General features: G+C 42.0%; 2 protein-coding genes across 3 annotated transcripts; one reads left to right on the forward strand and one right to left on the reverse strand.

Moving 5' to 3' along the window:
* Positions 1 to 7447: 7447 nt before the first annotated feature.
* txnl1 (thioredoxin-like 1) lies at positions 7448 to 11040 on the reverse strand. The gene is made up of 8 exons (XM_047014877.1): positions 10784 to 11040; positions 10143 to 10239; positions 9730 to 9903; positions 9482 to 9604; positions 9272 to 9341; positions 8305 to 8477; positions 7909 to 8013; positions 7448 to 7694 (listed from the first exon to the last, which is right to left on the reverse strand). Exons 1-8 carry the CDS (start codon positions 10879 to 10881, stop codon positions 7665 to 7667), a joined length of 870 nt encoding a protein of 289 aa, XP_046870833.1. The 5' UTR covers positions 10882 to 11040; the 3' UTR covers positions 7448 to 7664.
* An 887-nt stretch (positions 11041 to 11927) lies between these two features.
* On the forward strand, positions 11928 to 22049 carry nars1 (asparaginyl-tRNA synthetase 1). Of its 2 annotated transcripts, none has more exons than XM_047014875.1 (15): positions 11928 to 12136; positions 17801 to 17883; positions 18008 to 18073; positions 18340 to 18432; positions 18543 to 18632; positions 18797 to 18875; positions 19078 to 19148; positions 19271 to 19357; positions 19502 to 19723; positions 19887 to 20086; positions 20454 to 20589; positions 20862 to 20975; positions 21173 to 21304; positions 21432 to 21563; positions 21720 to 22049. In XM_047014875.1, exons 1-15 carry the CDS (start codon positions 12094 to 12096, stop codon positions 21849 to 21851), a joined length of 1680 nt encoding a protein of 559 aa, XP_046870831.1. In that variant the 5' UTR covers positions 11928 to 12093; the 3' UTR covers positions 21852 to 22049. The 2 variants fall into 2 exon arrangements, with proteins under 2 accessions (XP_046870831.1, XP_046870832.1); XM_047014876.1 differs by having other exon boundaries at positions 11928 to 12115.
* The last annotated feature ends 1139 nt before the right edge of the window (positions 22050 to 23188 follow it).

A 23188-nucleotide genomic window follows, 5' to 3' on the forward strand; every position in this document is an offset into this window, starting at 1 on the left:
GAATGGCACAAATCAGAGGAAGCAGCATATGCCAGACTTGACTGATGATATATGTGTTCCTTGGATGAAAGACATCCCCTAGACCAAGAGTATTTGTTCAAATAGCCGATATTACCGCTAAAAACCTGTAACAGAAGATACTTTCACATTAGAACAAACAGCCTTTTTCTGTTTCAGCTGGGATGTAAATAGCCTGTTCGTAAGAATAAGTTAGTTTGACAAGGAAACATAAAATTAATATTGTGGAATAAAAAAAGACAGTATTGAGACAGAATTCAATTAAGCTGACTATCTCATAAATACTTTTTTATAGATCCTAGTGCATATCTTTTCTCAGCAATCAATCCCCTTTATAACACTGAAACACCGGAGTCTAGTCCCATGTATAATTTTCACGTTTTCAACTATGTTACAACTTTACATAATTCATTCCCAAATGAAATTGTGTTGTCCACATTGTACCTTCAGGGAAGAGGACTAGTTGAGAGAGAAAATTCAGCAGTTGGTCTAAAAGAGGGTGATGTGTCCTCAGATGCTCTTGTTGCAAGCAAAGCTAAAGTCAAATCTGTGTATAAATAAGAAGCAGGTCACCATGGTGATAAATGACACTTCCAAAATGGGATGTCCTGTGGCAAAGTTAGAAGCTGATTCCCTCCAGTTTCCTCTCTCAACTCTCTCTTTGTCCATCTTACTATCTCACTCTTCTCCCAACCATTTCTTCTTATCTTAAAAAAAACATACAAAATGGTCCAGACCCGTGTGTTAATTAAGAGACCTGTTGGTATGTGTGGTTTGCAGTAGGCTACATGATATCTGATCGTCCAATTTCTTTACCACTTTGTTCTTTCTCCCCTGTGGACTGAGCCGTATCAAAACTTTCAACTCTGCGCCGACGCAGGAAATCAGTAAGAGCTCTTGAACCAGGGGTCTGTGATTTCTGTCAAATGTCATGCCAATTCAGATTTTCTAAAGAAACATTTGTGATGCAGGGATTTTTTCCTGCTTTTAAGTGTACTGAGACCTCAAGGGATAATGCATTATTCATCCCAAATTACATTTCATTTGCACAAAAAGAGAACCTTAACAGCATCGGAGGGAATGTCTTCAAAATCAATTAGATTTATGCCCTCCAACAAGATACTATCAGGGTCATCGGTGCGGGAGCACTGGCAAATCATTAGCCCTCGCTGGTTCTTTTGATTTCCTGTTTGCAGAGAGGTACCAAATAAACAGGAGAGCAGCACTTTAAAGGCGTCAGTTTGGACTTTCAGGGTCGTCATAAATTGCTAATGCTTTGGCTGCGGATTGCATTGAGGTACTAACGCTACACAGGCTTAGCCCCTGCTGGGCTAGCAGAGGCCAGTGCACCGGGGTCCTCAGAGTACTGCCGTGCTTCATGTTCACAAAACATTTAACACTGGCCGATCAGACGAGGGCTGCTTGAAATACGTGAAAACAATCGATGAATACCAAGTGTGTATCGCTCACAGGTACCAAGTTACTAAAGAAGGTCTCGTATTTCTACTTTGCCGATACTGCTCATGAAACATTTTAGCAGCAAACGGTTCAACCCTCATACCCAACAAACAGCGGGTGTGAAAGTTCAAACTTAAATGATAACGAGTTTAAGGCTCAGCATTAATGTTACTGTTTGTTTCATGAAAGATTCATACGACTTCACTAAATCATTCACTAAGAAAATGATTGCCGTAAACATGAAGTGCCATCCCACATTGTGTATTGAAAAATTAATGGTTTTTAAGTCATAAATTATGACATGACGTTCTTTCTGCCAAGGGGCCTATCTCACGACTTACTTCCTTCTTCTCTGGAAGTGATTTTCAGAGAGTGAAAACCTCTCATGTAGTAACACTGCCAGGAGTGGTCTCGCTAAGCATAGTGGTCTTAAAATAGTAGTTTCCCTAAACTTTCCCATTTCAATCTATTTAGAAAATAAAGTAATTGCAGAGGTCACAACACAAGGATAAACATCTCATTGAGAATGCATTGGTATCAGTTCCGATACCGATCATAGCCCTTTGCTTTTAAATCTCCATTGCATTACTGGTAGTGGCTTGAAAGCCATTTGGGGGATTTTTTTTGCTAGGATTGGGGATGACTGTACTTGAATACAGCTGTTAAGTCCTAGCATGAAGAAAAATACTCAGGAACTAAGAAGCATGAGCTCTGGGTCCACCACAACAACAGTCCTTTGAGCACAATATGAGGTCATCATTTTGCTTATGTTTGAACTAACAAGAGAAAATATGAGAAAAACCAAAAGCAGTTTGGGAAAAATCAACAAGAAGGCATCTGTTCACCCTCCTCTGTCTTGTGTCTGAACATCATCCAGACTCGTACTACTGATCCACGGGCAGACTCCAGTTCTCACGAAAACCATACAAAAAATAGTCCCTTAATCATTAATGATGAATAAAGATTGAGAATGATGGCGTGGAGAAGCAGCTGGTGCTGGGCGTTAGGCCATATGTGTCCAGGCGGCGATGGCTGGACCAAGCCCCGTTTGGTTGTTGATCCTAGATTTTCATCAACAGCGTCCACATACTCCCTTTGCCAGGTCTGTGATTTTAGAGAGATAGAGAGATAGAGAGAGAGAGAGGTAGAGAGGTAGAGAGAGAGAGAGAGAGAGAGAGAGAGAGAGAGAGAGAGAGAGAGGGATGTTATCGTGGGTGTGCCGTATTCACCTCGCTCACGGGGGCGATCCTCTTACTGTAATGCCATTGCCTAATCTCAGACCCGTATCAGAGAGGGCTCAGAGGGCTATTAAGGCTTTCCGTTAATAGGTTCACCGAAATAGGATCTATTCAAACCCCAATCCCTCGCGGTAAATATGGGCCTCGTTATGCACTGTTTTGAACGGTACACAGAGGGCCGCTCTCACAGTCAGCTAGTCTGGTCTGTCTCCTGACTTTGAAGAGATTAGCATACGACGGGGTCGCGCGGTCGCTTTCGTTCGGGTATCTCTCCGATGGCGGAAGCGTCCAAGGTGGATCTAACCCTTTTCACGTGAGGACCCTTTTGTTCGAACATAGCTCCCGAGTAGGACCACTGCTATCTCTCTGACCAACAGCGTAGTGCCTGCGCTGTCACATCCTAACATCACTATCTCTCTCTCTCTGTCCTTGTCTCTCCCCCGTGTCAATAATTAACGATGTTTGGCTTGTGAGCGGCGACACTACCTCTCCTCTGCAGGAACGCCGTCTCAACGTGCCCCACCTCCAACCTGACAGTCGGCTTGAATATCACACTGAGACTAATTATTGGAGAAGGTCTACCTGTGTGTGGAGAGACAGGCACTCTCTCTCTCTCTCACACACACACACACACACACATACACTCTCACACATACACTCACACATACACACACACTCTCTCTCCTGACAGGAGTTGCAGATCGGTGACCTACTTGCAGGCCCTGGCTGAGCCAGCAAGCCGAGCCTCTCCCCTGCATGAACAATGGGAGAGCCTGACCACAGCTGTCCGTCTCTATCTCCCGAGTATCAGTCCACCAGCTCCTGCTGAAACCTACATAGTCCCTCGTTATCGTTTCTTCCTTTCAACAGTGGCCATCCTGTCTCTTGTGTACAACCACTTCGATGATCTCGTCAAAGCAAATGGTCTTTCTTTGTTCTGTTTCGTTCGATGGCGTGACATGTTTCCCTTTCCTGTGCAACTGAAACGGAACTAGGACGCTGTAAAGGAACAGTCGTCATTGAACTCACGCAGCTACTGTATTCGACCTCGAGGTAAACGTCACAGCAGCCTCGTTCCATGGCTTCACACGGAGGGTGCGTAATGGCTCGTTGTATCCAAGGTGCCGATGTCATCCCTTGATTCTTACCATACAATGTTCCTTGACTTCTTTATCTAATTGCCATTCCCTGTCTTCATGTTTCAGCCCAAACACACATGAATAAAACAGTATCTTTGTCTCTTGGGCCTTCAATGACTCCCAGGCACATGAAAAAGAACGACAGAGTCCAATTAGACAAAGAAATCTGATAAGATTAAGCAGCCTATTGAAGAGGTTACCGTGTGTCAGATTATACCTATTATATGTATATACTGTTATACCGTGTGAATGAATTTCGCTAAATATGATTTGGTTGTAAATGTTGGATTATTTGGATTATAAATATCCCTGTCAAATGACACACATGAATTCCGATATAACCCAAAAGAACCTGTGCCATATGGTTGGAAACCCTTCACTGTGTAATGTGTAACATTATGTATTGGAACTGTACTTACAAAGAAATCTGGTAAAAGTTCAGTTCAGTCATTTACAAACACAACGAGAAGACACTGATGCAGCAGACATAAGCGAAAGCCATAAAGAGCAGCGATGAATGCAGAAGGAAAACAAAAACATTCAAACAGCTGAAGGCAAGCTGCTCCGTTCCCAGATATCTCGCCTGATCCAACCGGAGAGCTCGCTTGTGGTGTAACTGTGACATGAGTCAGTCATGAACGTGTCCATATGGCCACCGTCCACAAACTGTCCCGTGTCCAACGGAGGCCACGGGATGAGTTGTCCGGGTCACGCCCTCGGCCATACCTCTGCCAATCACTGTGAGGCAGAGCGGGAGCCTTGAGAGGACCGCACAACTGGCAGGTAGGCAGAGAGTGGCTCCCTCCACTCTCCCTCCCGTTCACTCCATTGAAGACGAGTCATGGGCAAACTTGGCCCCGCGCCGGCCACTACACCACCAAATGGTCAGGCGCGAGTCACTGCCTGTGATGACGAATCCCTGTTTCAACCTGGACGGAGGACAGAGCCAGCTCCGACTGGAGAGCTGGGAAGAGCCTCTGAAAGGCTTTACTGTACGGCGGCGGCATCCGACTCGGAAACAAAGGAATCGGCTGAATACCTGAGATCTCCGCGGCGTATATGGAAAGAGACCGAGGTGCATTATGGAGACGCTGCTTGTCGCAGCCAGCTGTCTTTACACCCAGGCCTCTGTTGGGGGAGGGGGGGTGATATCTCGTGGATACATTCCAGTGGAGTCCAGGCACGGGGGGGGGGGGGGGGGGGGGGGGGGGGGGGGGGGGCAGGGACGCGCAAAGACAAACATACTCTGCCAAAGCAGCCATGTTCTCAGAGTAACACGCAGCTCCAGAGAGAGACAGCGGCGGAATGGTGGCAGTGAGACAGCGTCGTAGCACACGGGCTTAACCTCAGTGTGGGCCAACCTGGGGAGAAGGGCTGCCAACCAAGTCGGCCATTTTCTTGTGAAGCACCAGCACGATGACTAGGAGAAGGCAGGATGGGCAGGCACTGCGGGGACCTGAGATAAATCGTTGCCCTAACTGTTTTGTTTCCTCCTTGTTTGATGTCAGAGCTCAGAGCTGAACTTTGTGGTCACATGATTTAAGGAACATGATTATAGTGTACAACATGACAATATAAAACCTCTCAATGACACCACCTATTTTGAAATGCATTATCAACGTGTTCTTAAAACATTTGTATCCATACAATACAGACAATAGACATATCTAAAGGGTCAATGTAATATTACTAATACTAATAATAACTACAGATAAACACGATCAAAAGATGGGTTCCATTCGTCTATATGATGACTAAGGATGATGAGGATGACTCGGTCTAGTACAGAGCAATATAGCATTTTGTGTTCAAAAGCATTCAAGTTCTTTCCTCCATGGTTCACTAAAATCTATATTCATAGACAATACTTCTGGGCTATTAAGAATGTCTGTCAAGTATTTGGTTTAGCTCATAGACCACGCTGTGTGCTATATTCAAATTATATAATTATTCTCCACTCTGAGCCATGCTGCCTGAAGGGCATAGCCCACTAATATCAACATGACTTGCTGTCAGCAGATGGTTTTCTTATCTATTAAACAATAAGTAGAAATGGAAGATGCAAATAGCTATAATCTTACGAGAGCATGTCAGCATCTACATTTTCCGTGAGACCACTTGTGGCGTAAAGTATACTGTGGAAAGGTCAGAGCAGACTGAGCTGCTGCTCCCTCTACATGCTCATAATGCAGCCTATCCTCCCATGATTGGTTCCCCCAAAGCAAAGGATCCCATGTATATGACGTATGGCCCCCAAATAGATAAGTGTTCGGAATGGAATATTTATGATTGCATTTGAGGAATTGTATTCATATGTATTAATGACCCCCGCTCTACCACTGTCCTCTCTGTTTCGATAGCTTCTTTCCTCTGTTCCACATCTCCATCCTCCCTGCTCTCTCTTATACACTGTCCTCCTCACTCTTAGGATCTTCATTCAGTACAAGCAAATATAGATATATATAGATATAGCTAATATATAAGCAAATACAAGAAAATATAGATATTGCTTCAAATATAGAAGCAAAACAGATATCCCACTAAGGGCATAATTTTCAACATCCATAAAAAGAGTTGAACGCAACGCATTCATCAGGCCATACTACAACGTAATAGTTCCATGATCAAAAGCGTTCTTTTTTTTTTTTTTTGCTATCCCAGCTCGAGGCAATTAAACGGAGCAGCATGTTTCGACGGAGCCCACATACATGTAGAGTTCCAGGGCAGCAGAACATCTCATCAGAGCTGCCGTTAAGTTGATGGCTGTCCACCAACGGCACCCTCAGACCCATTTCACCGTGGCCTCTGTCCTGGAGTATGTCTTTGATCCAGGACCCACAGACGCGAACCCTAACACAGGCCTCTCTGTCCTCTTCAATTTAGACGGGAGGTCGTTAAGAGGGACATCGGCATGCATTCGTTTTCCTAATGCTGTGGTTGACCCGTGGAACTACATGCTCCGACAAGTGCCTCTGCTCATTGACTGTACAGGAAGGAAACGATTGGATACGTTTAGCCCTTACGGACGTGATAAACGGCAAACTTATTTTGTTTTGTCCGTTTAATTTCACAAAAGAATGCAAGTGGCTGAATTGTGTTCCGCATACACTGTACTTGCTTTGACCCCTTGGAAATACAATTAAAAACCAACAATTGTGTTATATAGATCCTGTAAAAGGACATTCTCTGGAAAGGCCAACGTCATATTTTTAGCAATACTACGGTGCATAGAAAGGCCTTTGGTGACACCATGTGGCCACATGTGGTCATTAAGAATTGTGTCAATCTTATTTTGCTTTTTTAGTGCTTGCGTCATTATAGAAGGAGTATTTTGAAAAGGAATGTTAATGAACCATCTGAACCTTCAGTAGTGGAGTACAGTTTTGTGCACACTGTGTTACCCGAACCCTTGAATTTACTTTGGGATCAATATAGTGAATTCAGTATAGCTAGGTATCACATTGTAATTACAAAGTGGATTAAATCATCTGACAATATGTAGAGCTAAATATTGCATGCACAGCAGAGTGTATGTATCACTGTTCAGTGACATTGACTCCACTGTTCATCCAAGTCAAGAGACAACCCCAACAATGCCTTTGAAAAAGGATTCCGTTTATTTACAGTGTTTCCTGAATTACAATAAAAATGTTCAGAATTAGACGCCTCTTCTGGTGCCATCCCTTCGAAAATATGGAGGACAGTTTGGGACAAGTGTTGTCGGTTATGTGTGACATTGGAGCTAACTTGGCAGCTATGGCAGAGGGAGGTCTGGAGGGATCTGCGGTAATACGGCTGGTCGCCTTCCTTCTCAGTGACTCTCCCCTTTCTTGCCCACAACCTGTAATCAATTCAAATAAAAGACATTTAAATAGAAGGTAGAAATGGTATGCATATGACGCATTTCTCCAAACGTCTGGCCGACTTCAGCATGCAAGGGTGTGGACATTTAAGCACATTTCCGTCAAAGGAAATGGGTTTATAGTCCAGCTAACAGATACATATTATGTTTCTGGTGAATTCAAAAACCCAGTGAAGGTGACGGTAGGTCTTACCCTTTTGAAGTCGTTCATGTTTGTCGCTTGTACAGGGGTCCCGATGAACGTCAGGTAATTGATTTTTGTTGTCTCCTCATCTCCTTGGTTCGACTTGATGAATAACTATTTAAAACACACAAAAAAGCCGCTATCTTTATACGCAGCGCAGGCCAACCCATCAGAGCTTAGTTAGAAGCTGCTGTGCCCATATTTCACCACCAGGTGGTGATCTTGTATCACATGTACCAGAAGGGGAAACCTGCAGCCTGTTTAACACAAAATGCCCCCCATAAACCATTTTTACTTGAACGAAACACCATCTTTTGGGGAGAAAAATCAAACTTCTAAAAGGGGGTGTAGAAGACAGACGACAGGAAAGCAAAAGGTGGAGCTGACAGGTGGACGGCGTCTTACGGTCACACTCTGGACGTTCTGGAACTTGACATAGCGCAGGGGAATCAGGAAGTCCTCTTTGCAGTCCTCCTCGGACAGCTCCAGGGTCTGGGTGGCTTCGCTCCTCTCCGCGTCGTCAAAGTCCATGGAGCGAGGCAGGTTGATGAAGATCTTCACGCACTTTGGTGCCTGTGCTGTGCTCCACAGGGTACAAGTCGCGCAGGAGAAAGAGCAAAAGAAGAGGTAAAAACAAGAAACGTTAGCTGGATTCCCCTCTTGTTACTTCTAGTCACTTTTGACATGACATTTCCATTGTATTCATTTATTTGACGGTTTTATCAAAAGTAACGGACAAATTGTGCATTTAGAGCATCTAAAACATGCGGCAGAAGATCAAGTATCAGAAGTGAATAATTCTAACAGCACTTCAGTGGTCAGAGTCAAACTGCCAATTTTTACTAACTGCATCTCAGTTACCAGACAGATTGAAACTACAGCGCAACAATAACATCTCAATTACTACAGTGTAACATCTCAATTACTACAGTGTAACATCTCAATTACTACAGTGTAACATCTCAATTACTACAGTGTAACATCTCAATTTCAGTAGTAGTTAGTTCAATGCGGCAAGTGGGTCTCTTGCCAGACAGCGGAACAACAGGGTCTGTTATATGCTACTTATATGCTATGTTATATGCTTATATCCTATAAGATGTATAACAACAAATGGGAGACCTTGGCAAAAGCAAGACTTCTGTGTGAGAATGTACTGGGTATGGGCAGAAATACTTGCATGATTAGTGTGCCGATTCTGCTTCCAAATGATTCACAGTGTTCACAATGCACCTTGGGTTGATTGAACTGGTGTGGTGTAATTCTACTGTAGTGCAGTGTGCTAATGTATCTGCTGTGATGCGACTGTTTTTTTCTTTTGAACGTCACAATAGGAAAGTCCATGGACATTGTGTAAGGCAGCAGGACTCACCTAAATCAGAGGACTGAAGCTTCATCGAGAACAGCTTCACGGGCTGATTGAAGGCCATTGTAATGAGGAGCTGAGGGTGAGAATTCCCATTTCGAGTGACACACACATACGAAACTCATTTCGAACGCGTCTCACAATTCCATCTGATCTAACATGCCGAATAATTGCTATGTTGTGGGGGGGGGGGGGGGGGGGGGTCTGCGAACTCACCTGTTCATCACAGTCTGACTCCAAGTAGGTGGTGTCCTTGACTAAGCAGTTGTCAAAGCCACAGTCGTCGCTCTCGTTGAGGCACTCGCATCCAGCTTTGCTCACAAACGGCATGAGGTCCATCTAGACAGGCACGGAACAGCGAGATTTGGGGATAAAGGGACGGGTGAGAGCCACATCTTATCTAAGCTCTCCGAATGGGCACGGTCGAATGGACCAAAAGGCGAGGGTGAGCAGAGCAAACTCACGTATCCCTTTGGAATGTCTGAGTCCTCGTTGCTTCCGGGGTCATTTTCGACGTGCTGTTTTATTTTGTCCTCTAACCCTGAGGCATCTGCGCCTTGATACTGATCGATACGCACTCTGTTCCGGAAGAACAAAAATGTTGGCGTTGCCGAAATGTTGTTGGCGGCAGCCGTTGCCTGTAAGAGAAGAAGAAGAAAAAATCCCTCAAGCTGAAACGTCTGCATGCAGATCGATGAGAACAATTCCCACCCCCTCTTAATACAATTACAGCCCCAAAACAATTAGGTCCTGGTCAGAATAATGACGTATTAGGATAACATGGCCCTTCCTTTCCACTGCTTGTGTATAATGAGATGACGGCCTTAGCTCCACAATAATCTATCAACATCACTCAATTGTATTTAACATCACTCACCTGACAGACGTGCACGTCTACTTCAAGAAAAACAACTTGTGGGTACTTGTTACTCAACATGTTGAAGGCAGGAGCTATTCTGACACATGGCCGACACCTCAAGAGGAAACAAGACACGTTATTGTAACAGGAGTTTGGAGAATGTGTGTACCAGGCTAATCATTTACCAGTAAATTGCTTCAGCGAGTTGTGTCTATAAATTAGTAGCTACCTGCACTAGTAGGTACTCGACCAAGAACTTCGCATAAACGAGTACATTAGAAATCTAACTGGGGAGAAGGACAATCCATGGATTCTTTAACTAAACAAACAGGTTTAGACGAATTACTATAGACGAGTCCTATGGTGGATGGTTAGCTAGCTTGCTATCTTTAAGAATCCAGGTCTGTGATATTGCTATGTCATAGTTAGCTAGGCTAACTTGCTAAAAGACGGTACAGTAGCCAGCTAGCAATCGCCCCGGCACAGCTTGTAGTAAGATACCAGATGCATTTTGCTGCAGAAAGAAGGGGTAACATGTTGTACACATTTCTCCTCGACGCTTTTTCATAGATAGATACCTTATGAATATGAAGTAACTAATTAGCTGTAACTAGCTAGCTAGAAATGCCATGGGCCTGTGTCAAGATTTTGAGCCTTACCCTGCCATTGTGAACTTCACTACGGCTAGCCTTGAGCCAGCAGCTGCAAGCTCCGGTTGGAATTCTGCATCATTTCCAATTACTTTCACCCCAACCATGTTACAGATCACAGCTTTAACTGTATTGTATCGTACTTATGATACAGCTATGTTACAACAACACCAACTCCGACACCTTACCAACGTTTGCAAACTAACTCTCCACATCGATTACAACTTCCGGTAGCAACTCGACCAATGGTCTGCATCAGCCAATCAAAGAAGTGTAAGGCGTGGACCAAAACTCAACATGGCTCTGGCGTCGGTGGCGTGGACCACTAGGCGAATCGGCTGGCTTCCAACAGCTGAAACAAAATAAAATGTATTGACGTCTAACATAAATATATTTTCCAGTAGTACGATGAGATGCATCCAGACTATGGCCAAGACTGTGCTGTATGGAATTTTTCATCAACCTTGGTTGACTGTTAGAAGTGTCAACTACATTCATTTTATGGGATATTGAGTTAAATAAAAATTAAGACAATCTTACACTTAGTTTTAAGGTTCAATAAAATCTACAAGGGGATTACAGGGATTTCCAAATATGTATCCCCTTACAGATTTGACTGAAAACGTTATGAGAAACTGAGGAAAGGTTAGACTGAGTTAGACATAACACCAGCACTCATGCCATTACTAATGCCAGTGATGTGAAAGCTTCACACAATGATTGTTTGTTGATATACATTCGTCCGGATAAATTCTGAAATGTATCTTATCACAGAACATTTAATCAAATAAAATTTTTACACAACTGTTAAATATGTCACACCTTGTATCTGAAGCGAATTAAACCAATTCATGCTCTCCTTTTGTATTCAGGATACATATTCAGACAGTGACCCTAACCGTAACAAAGAAGTAAACATTGTGACCCCAGTGACCCTGCTGAGAGATCTTTTTTTTTTGATGAATGTCCTGCGATTTCATCAGCTACCTGTTTCATGGCGGAACCAGAGCCATAGAAACCATATTTTTCTATGGCTCTGGGCGGAACTAGCTAGCTGCATTGAATGACACAAATGACGACAAATCCACGCGTAGTTTACTGCTGTCGGAAATAGATTTCGGCCAATGGGTGTTGTGAACTCGAAGCTGACGAGCAATCTAACTGCATTTTCGGAAACCCACCACTGACACTAAGCATACACTTCAGGACTTCGCTATAACAAGCAAGAATTCCCACGTTGTCATCATTCTTCAAGATCCAACAGTTTAGAAGATTAACTACCTGTGTACATTTGTACTACATTTTAATCTCTATCGGGAATGGCGGAGGAAGTAACGAAAGGTGCGGACCAACTATCCGTAGGTATGGCGATAATGCATGCTACAATACTGTCGGAGCTAGCCTAGTTGTGCTGGATGCCAGAAGCTAACATCGGCTCCTTATAGTAGACACCCATGGCCTGGCCTGGAAACCAGACAAATCTGCGAGCTCATGTTTCATTTGCTCCGGGACCCTGGTTAGTGTGCAAGGCGTTGCATATGGTAGCTAGCAATGCTATCTCAGTTTTGTTCCGCATTAGCTATCTGTAGCTATAACTACTAGTGTGAGTGCTGTTACAGCCGCGCCATTAGCATTACAGCTTAGATTCACTGCTGCCGAAATCTAAAATATTGCAGTATTGCCTCTGGCCGGGGAGGGGGGGTGGTGCGACTTTCTATGACAAACAGGAAACACTTTTACAGTTATGTCGCTGCTGAGAATGTCGGGGAGACCGAGGTGAAGTTAGTTTCATATTCGACATTCGTCTCACATTCGGAAGACGCTACTTTGCAGCGCCGAGTTAGGGACCGGGTGAAAATTACCCATACAATTTTGAAAAATGATGACATTTATAATATTTGTATGACTATAAAACCTCAAACAAACAGCAGAGCATTCCAACAATGTCGGATCTACTTCCACACCCTTTACTTTTTCAATGATGTGTTTTAAAAAATGATAGAAAATCGCTCATCCCTGAAAATAGCATGAAATCCTTGCTAATCTCAATATTTTTTCCAGACTTGGATCAAAAAATCTCAAATATACACCCGATTATTCTAATAGTGTCTGTCCTACTTCCACACCCTTTAGTTTTTTAATAAAACCTTTAAAAAAATGATAGAAAATCGCTAATCTCTGAAAATAGCATGAAATCCTTGCTAATCTCAATAACTTTTTCAAACTTATTTCAAAAAATCTCAAATATACACCTGATTATTCTAATAGTGTCTGGCCTAATTCCACACCCTTTACTTTTTCAATAATGTTTTTTAAAAGATGATAGAAAATCGCTAATCTCTGAAAATAGCATGAAATCGTTGATAATCTCAATAACTTTTTCAAACTTGTTTCAAAAAATCTAAAATATACACCTGATTATTATAATAGTGTCTTGCCTACTTCCACACCCTTTACTTTTTTAATAAAACCTTTTAAAAAATGATAGAAAATCGCTAATCTCTGAAAATAGCATGAAATCATTGATAATCTCAATAACTTTTTCAAACTTGTTTCAAAAAATCTCGAATATACACCTGATTATTCTAATAGTGTCTGGCCTACTTCCACACCCTTTACTTTTTCAATAAAACATTTTAAAAAAATGATAGAAAATAAATCGCTAATCTCTGAAAATAGCATGAAATCTTCACTAATCTCAATAACTTTTATGGAACCCCATATATATTATGATTACAGCCTTTGCTTATTTTCATTGCCTTTTTCTTTTTTATCTTAAGCGTGCATTTAAACACAGTGGCACAAGTTGTGGCAATGAGTTTTGCCAAACAAAGAAAACCAGATCTCTGACAATAAATGACAACAAAACACCAGGCTTAGGTCTCAATCATGTCTCTCTCAGCTCTGAAAGCCGGAGGACCATCTTTTATAGGGCACAAGAATGTAAACATAGATTGTGACAGTCAGACAGTATTGACGTTACGACAGTCTCAGAGAAAGAGATTCACTGCTCCCAACACCATGACAACTCTCAGACTAGAGAGTTCATATGGAGCTCTACTTGTAGTCATGACAAGGAACGTTTAGCCAGTACTTTCTCCTGGCCCCGAACATCTATTAATCCTGACACATAGACACGATCTACTCTTATTAATAGCAAGTTTACATGAGAACTTACTAACTAGTATCCAATGACTAGTTCTATTGATAAGTGAATAATGTAAGCACATAGGAAATCCCAATTTCTTCATAACTCTTCTTTCATTGGCTCCCTTGCATAGACCTTGCGCGCGTGTGTGTGAGTGTTTGCGTCATCAACCACAGTTGACCATATAGGTGTCAAGCAAATGGTCACCAGAGTTTGCGTCTCCATCTATTCCAGGTTTGGGAGTAGGCCTCTCTTTCCACACAAGGAATGCTGAACACAGTATCATTTTATACAGAATAAAAAAAGATACATCTTCAATTATTCTGACAGGCAGACACTCAAAGTGATGGGGTGTGTCAAGGGGTTACATCAGAGTAATCTTACACATACCTCTCTCTCTAATTCGCGCTCTCTGTCTGTCTGTCTGTCTCTCTCTCTCTCTCTCAGTCAGGTCAATATCGACTGGATTCAAAATATTCCTTATATATAAAGTGTTTTACCTAAGACTTGACAGCTGAGACTGTCAATTGATCCGTTGTGGTGGATTGTGATCCTGTCTTCCTGTATGACATGATTACTCGTCTTCTATAAAATTTCAGAGGGATTTCATGCTATTTTCAGAGTTTAGCGATTTTCTATCATTTTTAAAACACATTATTGAAAAAGTAAAGGGTGTGGAAGTAGGCCAGACACTATTAGAATAATCTGGTGTGTATTTGAGATTTTTCTCAATAAATCTGGAAAAGATATTGAGATTAGCAAGGATTTCATGCTATTTTCAGAGATTAGCGATCTACTATCATTTAAAAAAAAACATTATTGAAAAAGTAAAGGGTGTGGAAGTAGGCCAGACACTATTAGAATAATCTGGTGTATATTTGAGATTTTTTGACCCAAGTCTGGAAAAAATATTGAGATTAGCAAGGATTTCATGCTATTTTCAGAGATTAGCGATTCACTATCATTAAAAAATATATATTATTGAAAAAGTAAAGGGTGTGGAAGTAGGCCAGACACTATTAGAATAATCTGGTGTGTATTTGAGATTTTTCTCAATAAATCTGGAAAAGATATTGAGATTAGCAAGGATTTCATGCTATTTTCAGAGATTAGCGATCTACTATCATTTAAAAAAAAACATTATTGAAAAAGTAAAGGGTGTGGAAGTAGGCCAGACACTATTAGAATAATCTGGTGTATATTTGAGATTTTTTGACCCAAGTCTGGAAAAAATATTGAGATTAGCAAGGATTTCATGCTATTTTCAGAGATTAGCGATTCACTATCATTAAAAAATATATATTATTGAAAAAGTAAAGGGTGTGGAAGTAGGCCAGACACTATTAAAATAATCTGGTGTATATTTGAGATTTCATGACCCAAATCTGGAAAAGATATTGAGATTAGCAAGGATTTCATGCTATTTTCAGATATTAGCGATTTTCTATCATTTTTTTAAAAACATTTTTGAAAAAGTAAAGGGTGTGGAAGTAGGCCAGACACTATTAGAATAATATGGTGTATATTCGAGATTTTTTGACCCAAGTCTGGAAATATTATTGAGATTAGCAAGGATTTCTTGCTATTTTCAGAGATAAGCGTTTTTCTATCATTTTTTAAAATGTTTTATTGAAAAAGTAAAGGGTGTGGAAGTAGGCCAGACACTATTAGAATAATCAGGTGTATATTCAAGATTTTTTGACCCAGGTCTGGAAAAGATATTGAGATTAGCAAGGATTTCATGCTATTTTCAGAGATTAGCGATTTACTATCATTTAAAAAAAAACATTATTGAAAAAGTAAAGGGTGTGGAAGTAGGCCAGACACTATTATAATAATCAGGTGTATATTTGAGATTTTTTGACCCAAGTCTGGAAAATATATTGAGATTAGCAAGGATTTCATGCTATTTTCAGAGATTAGCGATTTTCTATCATTTTTTTAAAAACGTTATTGAAAAAGTAAAGGGTGTGGAAGTAGGCCAGACACTATTATAATAATCAGGTGTATATTCGAGATTTTTTGAAACAAGTTTGAAAAAGTTATTGAGATTATCAATGATTTCATGCTATTTTCAGAGACTAGCGATTTTCTATCATTTAAAAAAAAAAGCATTTTTGAAAAGGTAAAGGGTGTGGAAGTAGGCCAGACACTATTAGAATAATCTGCTGTGTATTTGAGATTTTTTTGACACAAGTCTGGAAATGTTATTGAGATTAGTGAAGATTTCATGCTATTTTCAAAGATAAGCGATTTTCTAACATTTTTTAAAAGGTTTTATTAAAAAAATAAAGGGTGTGGAAGTAGGCCAGACACTATTAGAATAATCGGGTGTATATTTGAGATTTTTTGACCCAAGTCTGGAAAAGATATTGAGATTTTTTTGAGATTTGCAAGGATGTCATGCTATTTTCAGAGATTAGCGATTTTCTATAATTTAAAAAGTTTTATTGAAAAAGTAAAGGGTGTGGAAGTAGGTCAGACATTGTTGGAATGCTCTGCTGTTTGTTTGAGGTTTTATAGTCATACAAATATTATAAATGTCATCATTTTTCAAAATTGTATGGGTAATTTTCACCCGGTCCCTAACTCGGCGCTGCAAAGTAGCGTCTTCCGAATGTGAGACGAATGTCGAATGTCGAATATGAAACTAACTTCACCTCGCTGTCGGGGAGAAAGTCCACTTTAAGAAATCGAAAGGACATAAGTACTTGTTCATTCAACTTTCGACCTCCATGTTGAACTTGCAAAAATTACAATCAAATCTGAGACTTCTCAACAACAATCAGGCGAAAGAGACACATTTAGCTGTCTAGCTCCATAGACTTCAATTCATTTTAGTCTCTATCGGGAATGGCGGAGAAAGTAACGAAAGGTGCCAACTATCCGCAGGTATGGCGATAATGCATGCTACAATACTGTCGTAGCTAGCCTAGTATTGTCTGGATGCCAGAACCTAACATCGGCTCCTTAGACACCCGTGGCCTTGCCTAGAAACCAGACAAATCTGCGAGCTCATGTTTCATTTGCTCCGGGACCCTGGTTAGTGTGAAAGGTGTTGCATCATATATGGTAGCTAGCAAGGCTATCTCAGTCTTGTTCTGCATTAGCCATCTGTAGCTAGAACTACTAGCATGAGTGCCATATAGCCACGCCATTAGCATTACATCTTAGATTCAGTGCTGCCAAAATCTAAGATATTGCAGAATTGCCTCTGGCATGTCGGGGAGAAAGTCCACTCTCGGGAAACTTCCGGCTTCTGACTTGTAAGAAACGTTTAGAACATAAGTACTCGTTCATTCAACTTTCGACCTATAATCCATGTTGAACTAGCAAAAACTACAATCAAATCTGAGATTTCTCAACGAAAATCAGGCGAAAGAGAACATTTAGCCGTCCAGCTCCATATACTCCCATTTATTTTGCACTCGTCTGCAATCATCCCCAGTGGAACTCTGATGGAACTGCAACCAAATTTGGTACAATGCGGCTTAATAGGGATTGGAAAGGGTCTCCGACGGGCTCTGCTGCGCAACAACCTAAACAACGGAGGTTGACCAAACAGCCGGAAGTCGCCAGATGAGAATCTGTCGCTAGCGAAGGTGATAAATCGCTAAATATAGCAACACTATCCCTAAATTGTGTAATTTAAGCAGTGTTGCCAAAGGGTATACGAGCTATAACCAGCTGCACGTGAATGACAGTGGGTATTCAATATAGTTTTTTACCATGCAGTCAACGTGTATGTCCTCAGCTTCTCATGTCATGGCAAACACAACACCTTGCTACTGACGACGTTTGCAGGGACATTCATGCTCCCAGGAGGCAGAGAGAATTAGCATCTTTATGAATTTGATTGAACGTTCCAATTTTGTCAGGTGAGCTGTACGTGTCTGACAAAAAAGGAAGTGATCAGGATGGTGACGGATCCGAACAGAAACCATTTAAAACTCCTTTAAAGGTAAGAGTAAAAAGTTATTTATTAAGCCAGACCGCAGACATTGATTCAGATTATGCTCCTGTATTCTCAAAAATCTAAAAGTGTATAAAAACGTGCTTATGCTTACAAATGTTCTGTTTCACAGGCGTTGTCATCTGTGGGAAAGGAGCCCTTCCCAACTATATATGTGGATTCTCAGAAGGAGGGAGAGGTAGGATGCGAGAATATTTCTCTCTAACATCATGTTTGATCAAGTAATAGTTATTTATTAAAGCTGCAATAGATAACATTATCAAATATATTCAAATAGAAGAAGTAGCACCCTGCATTTAGCTGTCTGTGCTGCTAAACAACTCTGAGGGCCTCACTAACTTACACAACATGTTTGTAGGGGACAAACATTTATCTTTTTTTACAGAAAAGAAAATATTGCATACCTATTGTACCCTTTCAAATGTTTTGTTTATTACACTCTAGCTTTGGGCAGTGATCTCAAAGACTCAGATGAAGAATGCAAAGAAGCAATTGAACCGGGAGCAGGTGAAGAAGGATACCAAAGACAAAAATGAGGTATAAAAGTCTGTAACCAGACTAACATCAACTGCAGGTTGTTCCTGGGAAATCAGTACCAACCAAGTGTTGACTGGTTGGTTGGGTGTTAACGTCTTGTTAAATTGTAGACAGAAGACAATGACAGAAGAGAGAAAAACTTGGAGGAAGCAAAGAAAATCGTCATCGAGCAAGACCTAAGCCTTCCAGAGCCTAAAACGGTGAGGTTCCCTTGACGGCAGTTATAGTGTATCTTAAGTACTTAAGTACGTTTCTACTTGTACTTTGAAGTTCTCACAAATGAAATGCTTGCATATACACCGTGGGGATCTTCTGTCACCTTTCTTAGTCTGTGTCCCTTTTTTGTATTTGTTTTAACCCTCAGGCTAAGATTCATCAACTTGAGCCACTGAGGGAGCAGAGGGTGAAGGTGTTTGGTTGGGTGCACCGCCTGAGGAGGCAAGGTGAGGACGGCACAAGCTGGTGGGGATGGAACTTGGGACCCTCTGTTAGCATGTTGATCCGTTACTGTTCCCTTTTAAACAGGGATGGCATGGATTGAGTTGGCACATGAATGCAATATGTTTGGGAATCGTTTAAAGGCTGTTTTTTAGTAAATAATAAAATAAAAAAGGCTGTATGGCTTATTGTATCTATTTTTTTTAGGAAAAAATCTTCTCTTCATTGTCCTGAGGGATGGGACTGGTTACTTGCAGTGTGTTCTTACGGATAAATTGGTAAAAAAGAAAATGATGATTACGTTTTGCTTTGACTTCTAACACCTCTTTGTACATGCCACTTGAATTATTCCCTGTGTATTTGCTTCTCACATTGTTTTGTACCAACCCTCTACTTGCAGTGTCAGTGCTACAATGCCCTTGTCCTGTCGACTGAGAGCACTGTTGCCTTGTATGGGACGGTGAAGCCAGTGCTAGAGGGTAAACAGGTAAACATTCAGTCCTAAATTGAACGCCATTGATTTTGATAGTACTCCTTTGGGGGATGTTTCTGTGAACCGTTTGATTTGATTTGATCCGATCCTGTGATAAGATCCCATACAAAGCCCCGATGTCTGTTTCCGTTCATCCAGGCCCCCGGTGGCCACGAGCTGCACTGCGACTTCTGGGAGCTGGTGGGTCTGGCCCCGGCTGGTGGCGCTGACAACCTGCTGAACGAGGAGTCCGACGTGGACGTCCAGCTCAACAACCGGCACATGCTGATCCGCGGGGAGAACGTGTCCAAGATTCTCCGTGTTCGCTCCACCGTCACACAGTGCTTCAGGGACCATTTCTTCAACCGTGGATACTACGAGGTGAGGAAGCGAGGGTTTTTGAAGCTTAAAACACCATTTGTAAGTTTGATACCTGTCCTGGATTGACGGGCATTGACCCTTGAATGCACACAAGTCGCTGTTGGGAAATCGTGTTGATCCTGGAACCTGTTAAGAGTTTTCTTGCTACGTTCTTTTGTCCTAGATCACCCCTCCCACCCTAGTGCAGACCCAGGTGGAGGGAGGCTCCACCCTCTTCAACCTGAACTACTTTGGGGAGGAGGCATTCCTCACCCAGTCCTCCCAGCTGTACCTGGAGACCTGCATCCCAGCCTTGGGAGACACCTTCTGCATTGCCCAGTCGTACCGTGCCGAGCAGTCCCGCACACGCAGGCACCTGTCCGAGTGAGTAGATTTTGGATAAGCCAATCAGAATTGGGTTTATTCGCCATGTAAGTTCACACAAACAAGGAGTTTACTGTGACAGGAAGGGGCATACAATAAACATATTTGGATCTTAAAAGATAAAGTAAAAATGTACGATAGTCTAACTAAATTTAAACAAGTAAATAATGGTCAAATATATAATAGATGTGACAGGAGCTGGTAAAAAATGTATTTTTACCAACCTTGACCTACTTCAGGACCAGCTCCCGTCATATGTGCACCATTTTGTGAAGTGTATCATACGTTATTGTTAAGTGAGGTTCATCAGGCAGCCTGCAGTGGCACTTTCATACCAACTTAACCTTGTTTGACTTCTGTTCTGCAGGTACACTCACATAGAGGCCGAGTGTCCCTTCATGACCTACGAGGACCTTCTGACCCGCCTGGAGGACCTGGTGTGTGACGTGGTGGATCGTGTTCTCAAATCTCCGGCTGCTCCTCTCCTCTATGAAGTCAACCCTGTAAGTCTGGCACAGATATTACAACACTCTGCCCTACTAGTCTTGTTTTATAGTTGGGTAGACAAAGAAGGGTTCTCAAAACCATCTATGACAAGACCTAAAACTTATGTCATCATTTTATATGAAAAATAAAAGCTATTAAGTACCTGATCAATTAAACAAATGTAATTTAACTTGGCGGGGGGGGGGGGGGGGGGGAACCAAGTAACAGTATTATATTAATAACGGTCAGTGGTAGATGAAATTTAATCTGAATAACTCCGACACCACAGAACTTCAAGCCACCAAAGAGGCCCTTCAAGAGGATGAACTACACCGACGCAATTGTCTGGCTGAAAGAACATGACATCAAGAAGGATGATGGCACCTACTATGAATTCGGAGAGGTATGTGTGAAAAAGTGCTTACTATTTCCTAACGAGTTTTACATGGCCTACATGTAATTGTACTTCCATGTAATTTCTAGTAGTTGGTTTGCTTGTACACTGTAACCCTATACACGTAGTTTTCAAACTCATCTTGGGATGTCTTGATTGCATGTGTGTTGCGTATTAGCTTCACCCCTGTCACCTGTGTGTCTCAGGACATCCCCGAAGCCCCTGAGAGGCTGATGACCGACAGCATCAACGAGACCATCCTGCTTTGCCGCTTCCCTGCCGAGATCAAGTCCTTCTACATGCAGCGCTGCCCCGAGGACCGGCGTCTCACCGAGTCGGTACGATGAACCGCGTCATCGTCCCGTTTTGATCCCGTTTTGACGTGTCGTCCGTTAGCCACAAGCTATTAGCGACGGAACGGTGAGCTGTGAATGAGCGAATGTGCCGCTTTTGGCCGTCTTCCAGGTGGATGTGCTGATGCCTAATGTTGGAGAGATTGTGGGAGGGTCCATGCGTATCTGGGATGCTGAGGAGCTACTGGAGGGGTACAAGAGGGAAGGCATTGACCCGACCCCCTACTACTGGTACACTGACCAGGTACGTCTTAAGAGCAGGATCCCGGCACTGAAAAGGCTATAAACATTGACTGCAGTTGTATGTCTCTTACTCCAGTAAGGCATTGTATGTGTGCATTGAGACTTTACTAAATACAGTTAATTTGGTCCCTGACAAGTGTCAAATATGTCTTTTTAGAGGAAGTATGGAACCTGTCCTCACGGTGGCTACGGCCTGGGCCTGGAGCGCTTCCTCACCTGGCTGCTGAACAGACATCACATCAGGGATGTCTGTCTCTACCCCCGCTTCATCCAGCGCTGTCGACCCTGAGCTACTTTAACAGAGCTCTAAACACGCACCAAGTGCGAGCATAAAGGCACGCTTAATGAGCCCTGGAATATTCTGACGCTCTCTACAACGTAAAAAAAAAAGAGTCATATAATGGCATGTAATGTATGATGTTGCAACATTTACCACCACTCACATATTCTTGCTTTCAAGTCTACCAATAAATAATTCTGTGCTCAATGTCTGTGTGTTTGTCTCCAATAATAAGGAAATGTTGCTTGACTGTCCCTTTTTTTCAAAATACCAGCAATGAATGTATTTTGAGGCTACACTTCCTGCATAGCTAGCCTACTACATTTACATGTATGCATTTAGCAGACGCTTTTATCCAAAGCGACTTCCAAGAGAGAGCTTTACAAAAGAGCATAGGTCACTGATCATAACAACGAGGTAGTCCCAAACATTGCAGGCAGCCAAAACATGAAGCATACATTGTGAAAAAACTAAACAAGTGCCAAAAGGGAAGACCCATAAGAGCATGCAGTTATACAAGTTTACAAGTTAAAAACAACATGAACCACAAAAAAGTGCAGGACTGTACCTGTGGAAGAACAATCAATAGTAAAATATTTCACAGTGAGTACAAGACTTAACTTCGTTATAACTAACCTACAAGAGCAACAAGTCACTCAATAAGAGTCATTGTGATCCTAGAGGAAACTAGCAACAGGTCTAGCCAAGCATTCCTAAGTACTAGCCAGATTATGCTGAATCCTGACTAACTTGTCTATCAAGGAAGTAAATATATTTTAGGGTTAGGGTCAGTCATGCACAAACATTCAACTGTAACCTGTAAGCCCCATTGTGACATCATCAAAGATAGGCAGGAGGAAGAAACAGAAATCCTTCTCACTGAAACTCAATCAATGGTCCAATAGTACAATATAATAATTAGCAATTGTACATTACAATATATACACATTGTTGTATATAAACAAAATATTTATATTGCAGACTAGGCTGACAGACAATGACTGTCCCACTTTACCAGACAAGCTGTCCCACATTACCTGAAAATGCTGCCTGAGTGAGAGAGGGAATCTTGTTATGTTTGAAAGTGTGTAGCTTCTAAAATGTGTACTCCCATTTCAAACCATTTACATTTAGCAGATGCTCTTATCCAGAGCGACTTACAGTAAGTACAGGGACATTCCCCCCGAGGCAAGTAGGGTGAAGTGCTTTGCCCAAGGACACAATGTCATTGGGCACAGCCGGAAATTGATCTGGCAACCTTCAGTTTACTAGCCCGATTCCCTCACCGTTCAGCCACCTGACTCTGAACAGACACCTGACATCATGACATTTACAGAAACACCACT

Source organism: Hypomesus transpacificus, unplaced genomic scaffold (genome assembly GCF_021917145.1).
Source record: "Hypomesus transpacificus isolate Combined female unplaced genomic scaffold, fHypTra1 scaffold_27, whole genome shotgun sequence".
Classification (NCBI taxonomy): Eukaryota; Metazoa; Chordata; class Actinopteri; order Osmeriformes; family Osmeridae; genus Hypomesus; species Hypomesus transpacificus.

Excerpts from the sequence above, each read along its gene's own strand:
- txnl1 (XM_047014877.1), bottom strand. The coding sequence starts at position 10,881 with ATGGTTGGGGTGAAAGTAATTGGAAATGATGCAGAATTCCAACCGGAG. Across the intron at positions 9,904-10,142 it reads TAGACGTGCACGTCTGTCAG|GCAACGGCTGCCGCCAACAA; the intron begins GTGAGTGATGTT and ends CTTCTCTTACAG. Across the intron at positions 8,014-8,304 it reads AGAACGTCCAGAGTGTGACC|TTATTCATCAAGTCGAACCA; the intron begins GTAAGACGCCGT and ends TGTTTTAAATAG.
- nars1 (XM_047014875.1), top strand. The coding sequence starts at position 12,094 with ATGGCGGAGGAAGTAACGAAAGGTGCGGACCAACTATCCGTAG. Across the intron at positions 19,358-19,501 it reads CAGTGCTAGAGGGTAAACAG|GCCCCCGGTGGCCACGAGCT; the intron begins GTAAACATTCAG and ends CCGTTCATCCAG. Across the intron at positions 21,305-21,431 it reads ACCGGCGTCTCACCGAGTCG|GTGGATGTGCTGATGCCTAA; the intron begins GTACGATGAACC and ends GCCGTCTTCCAG.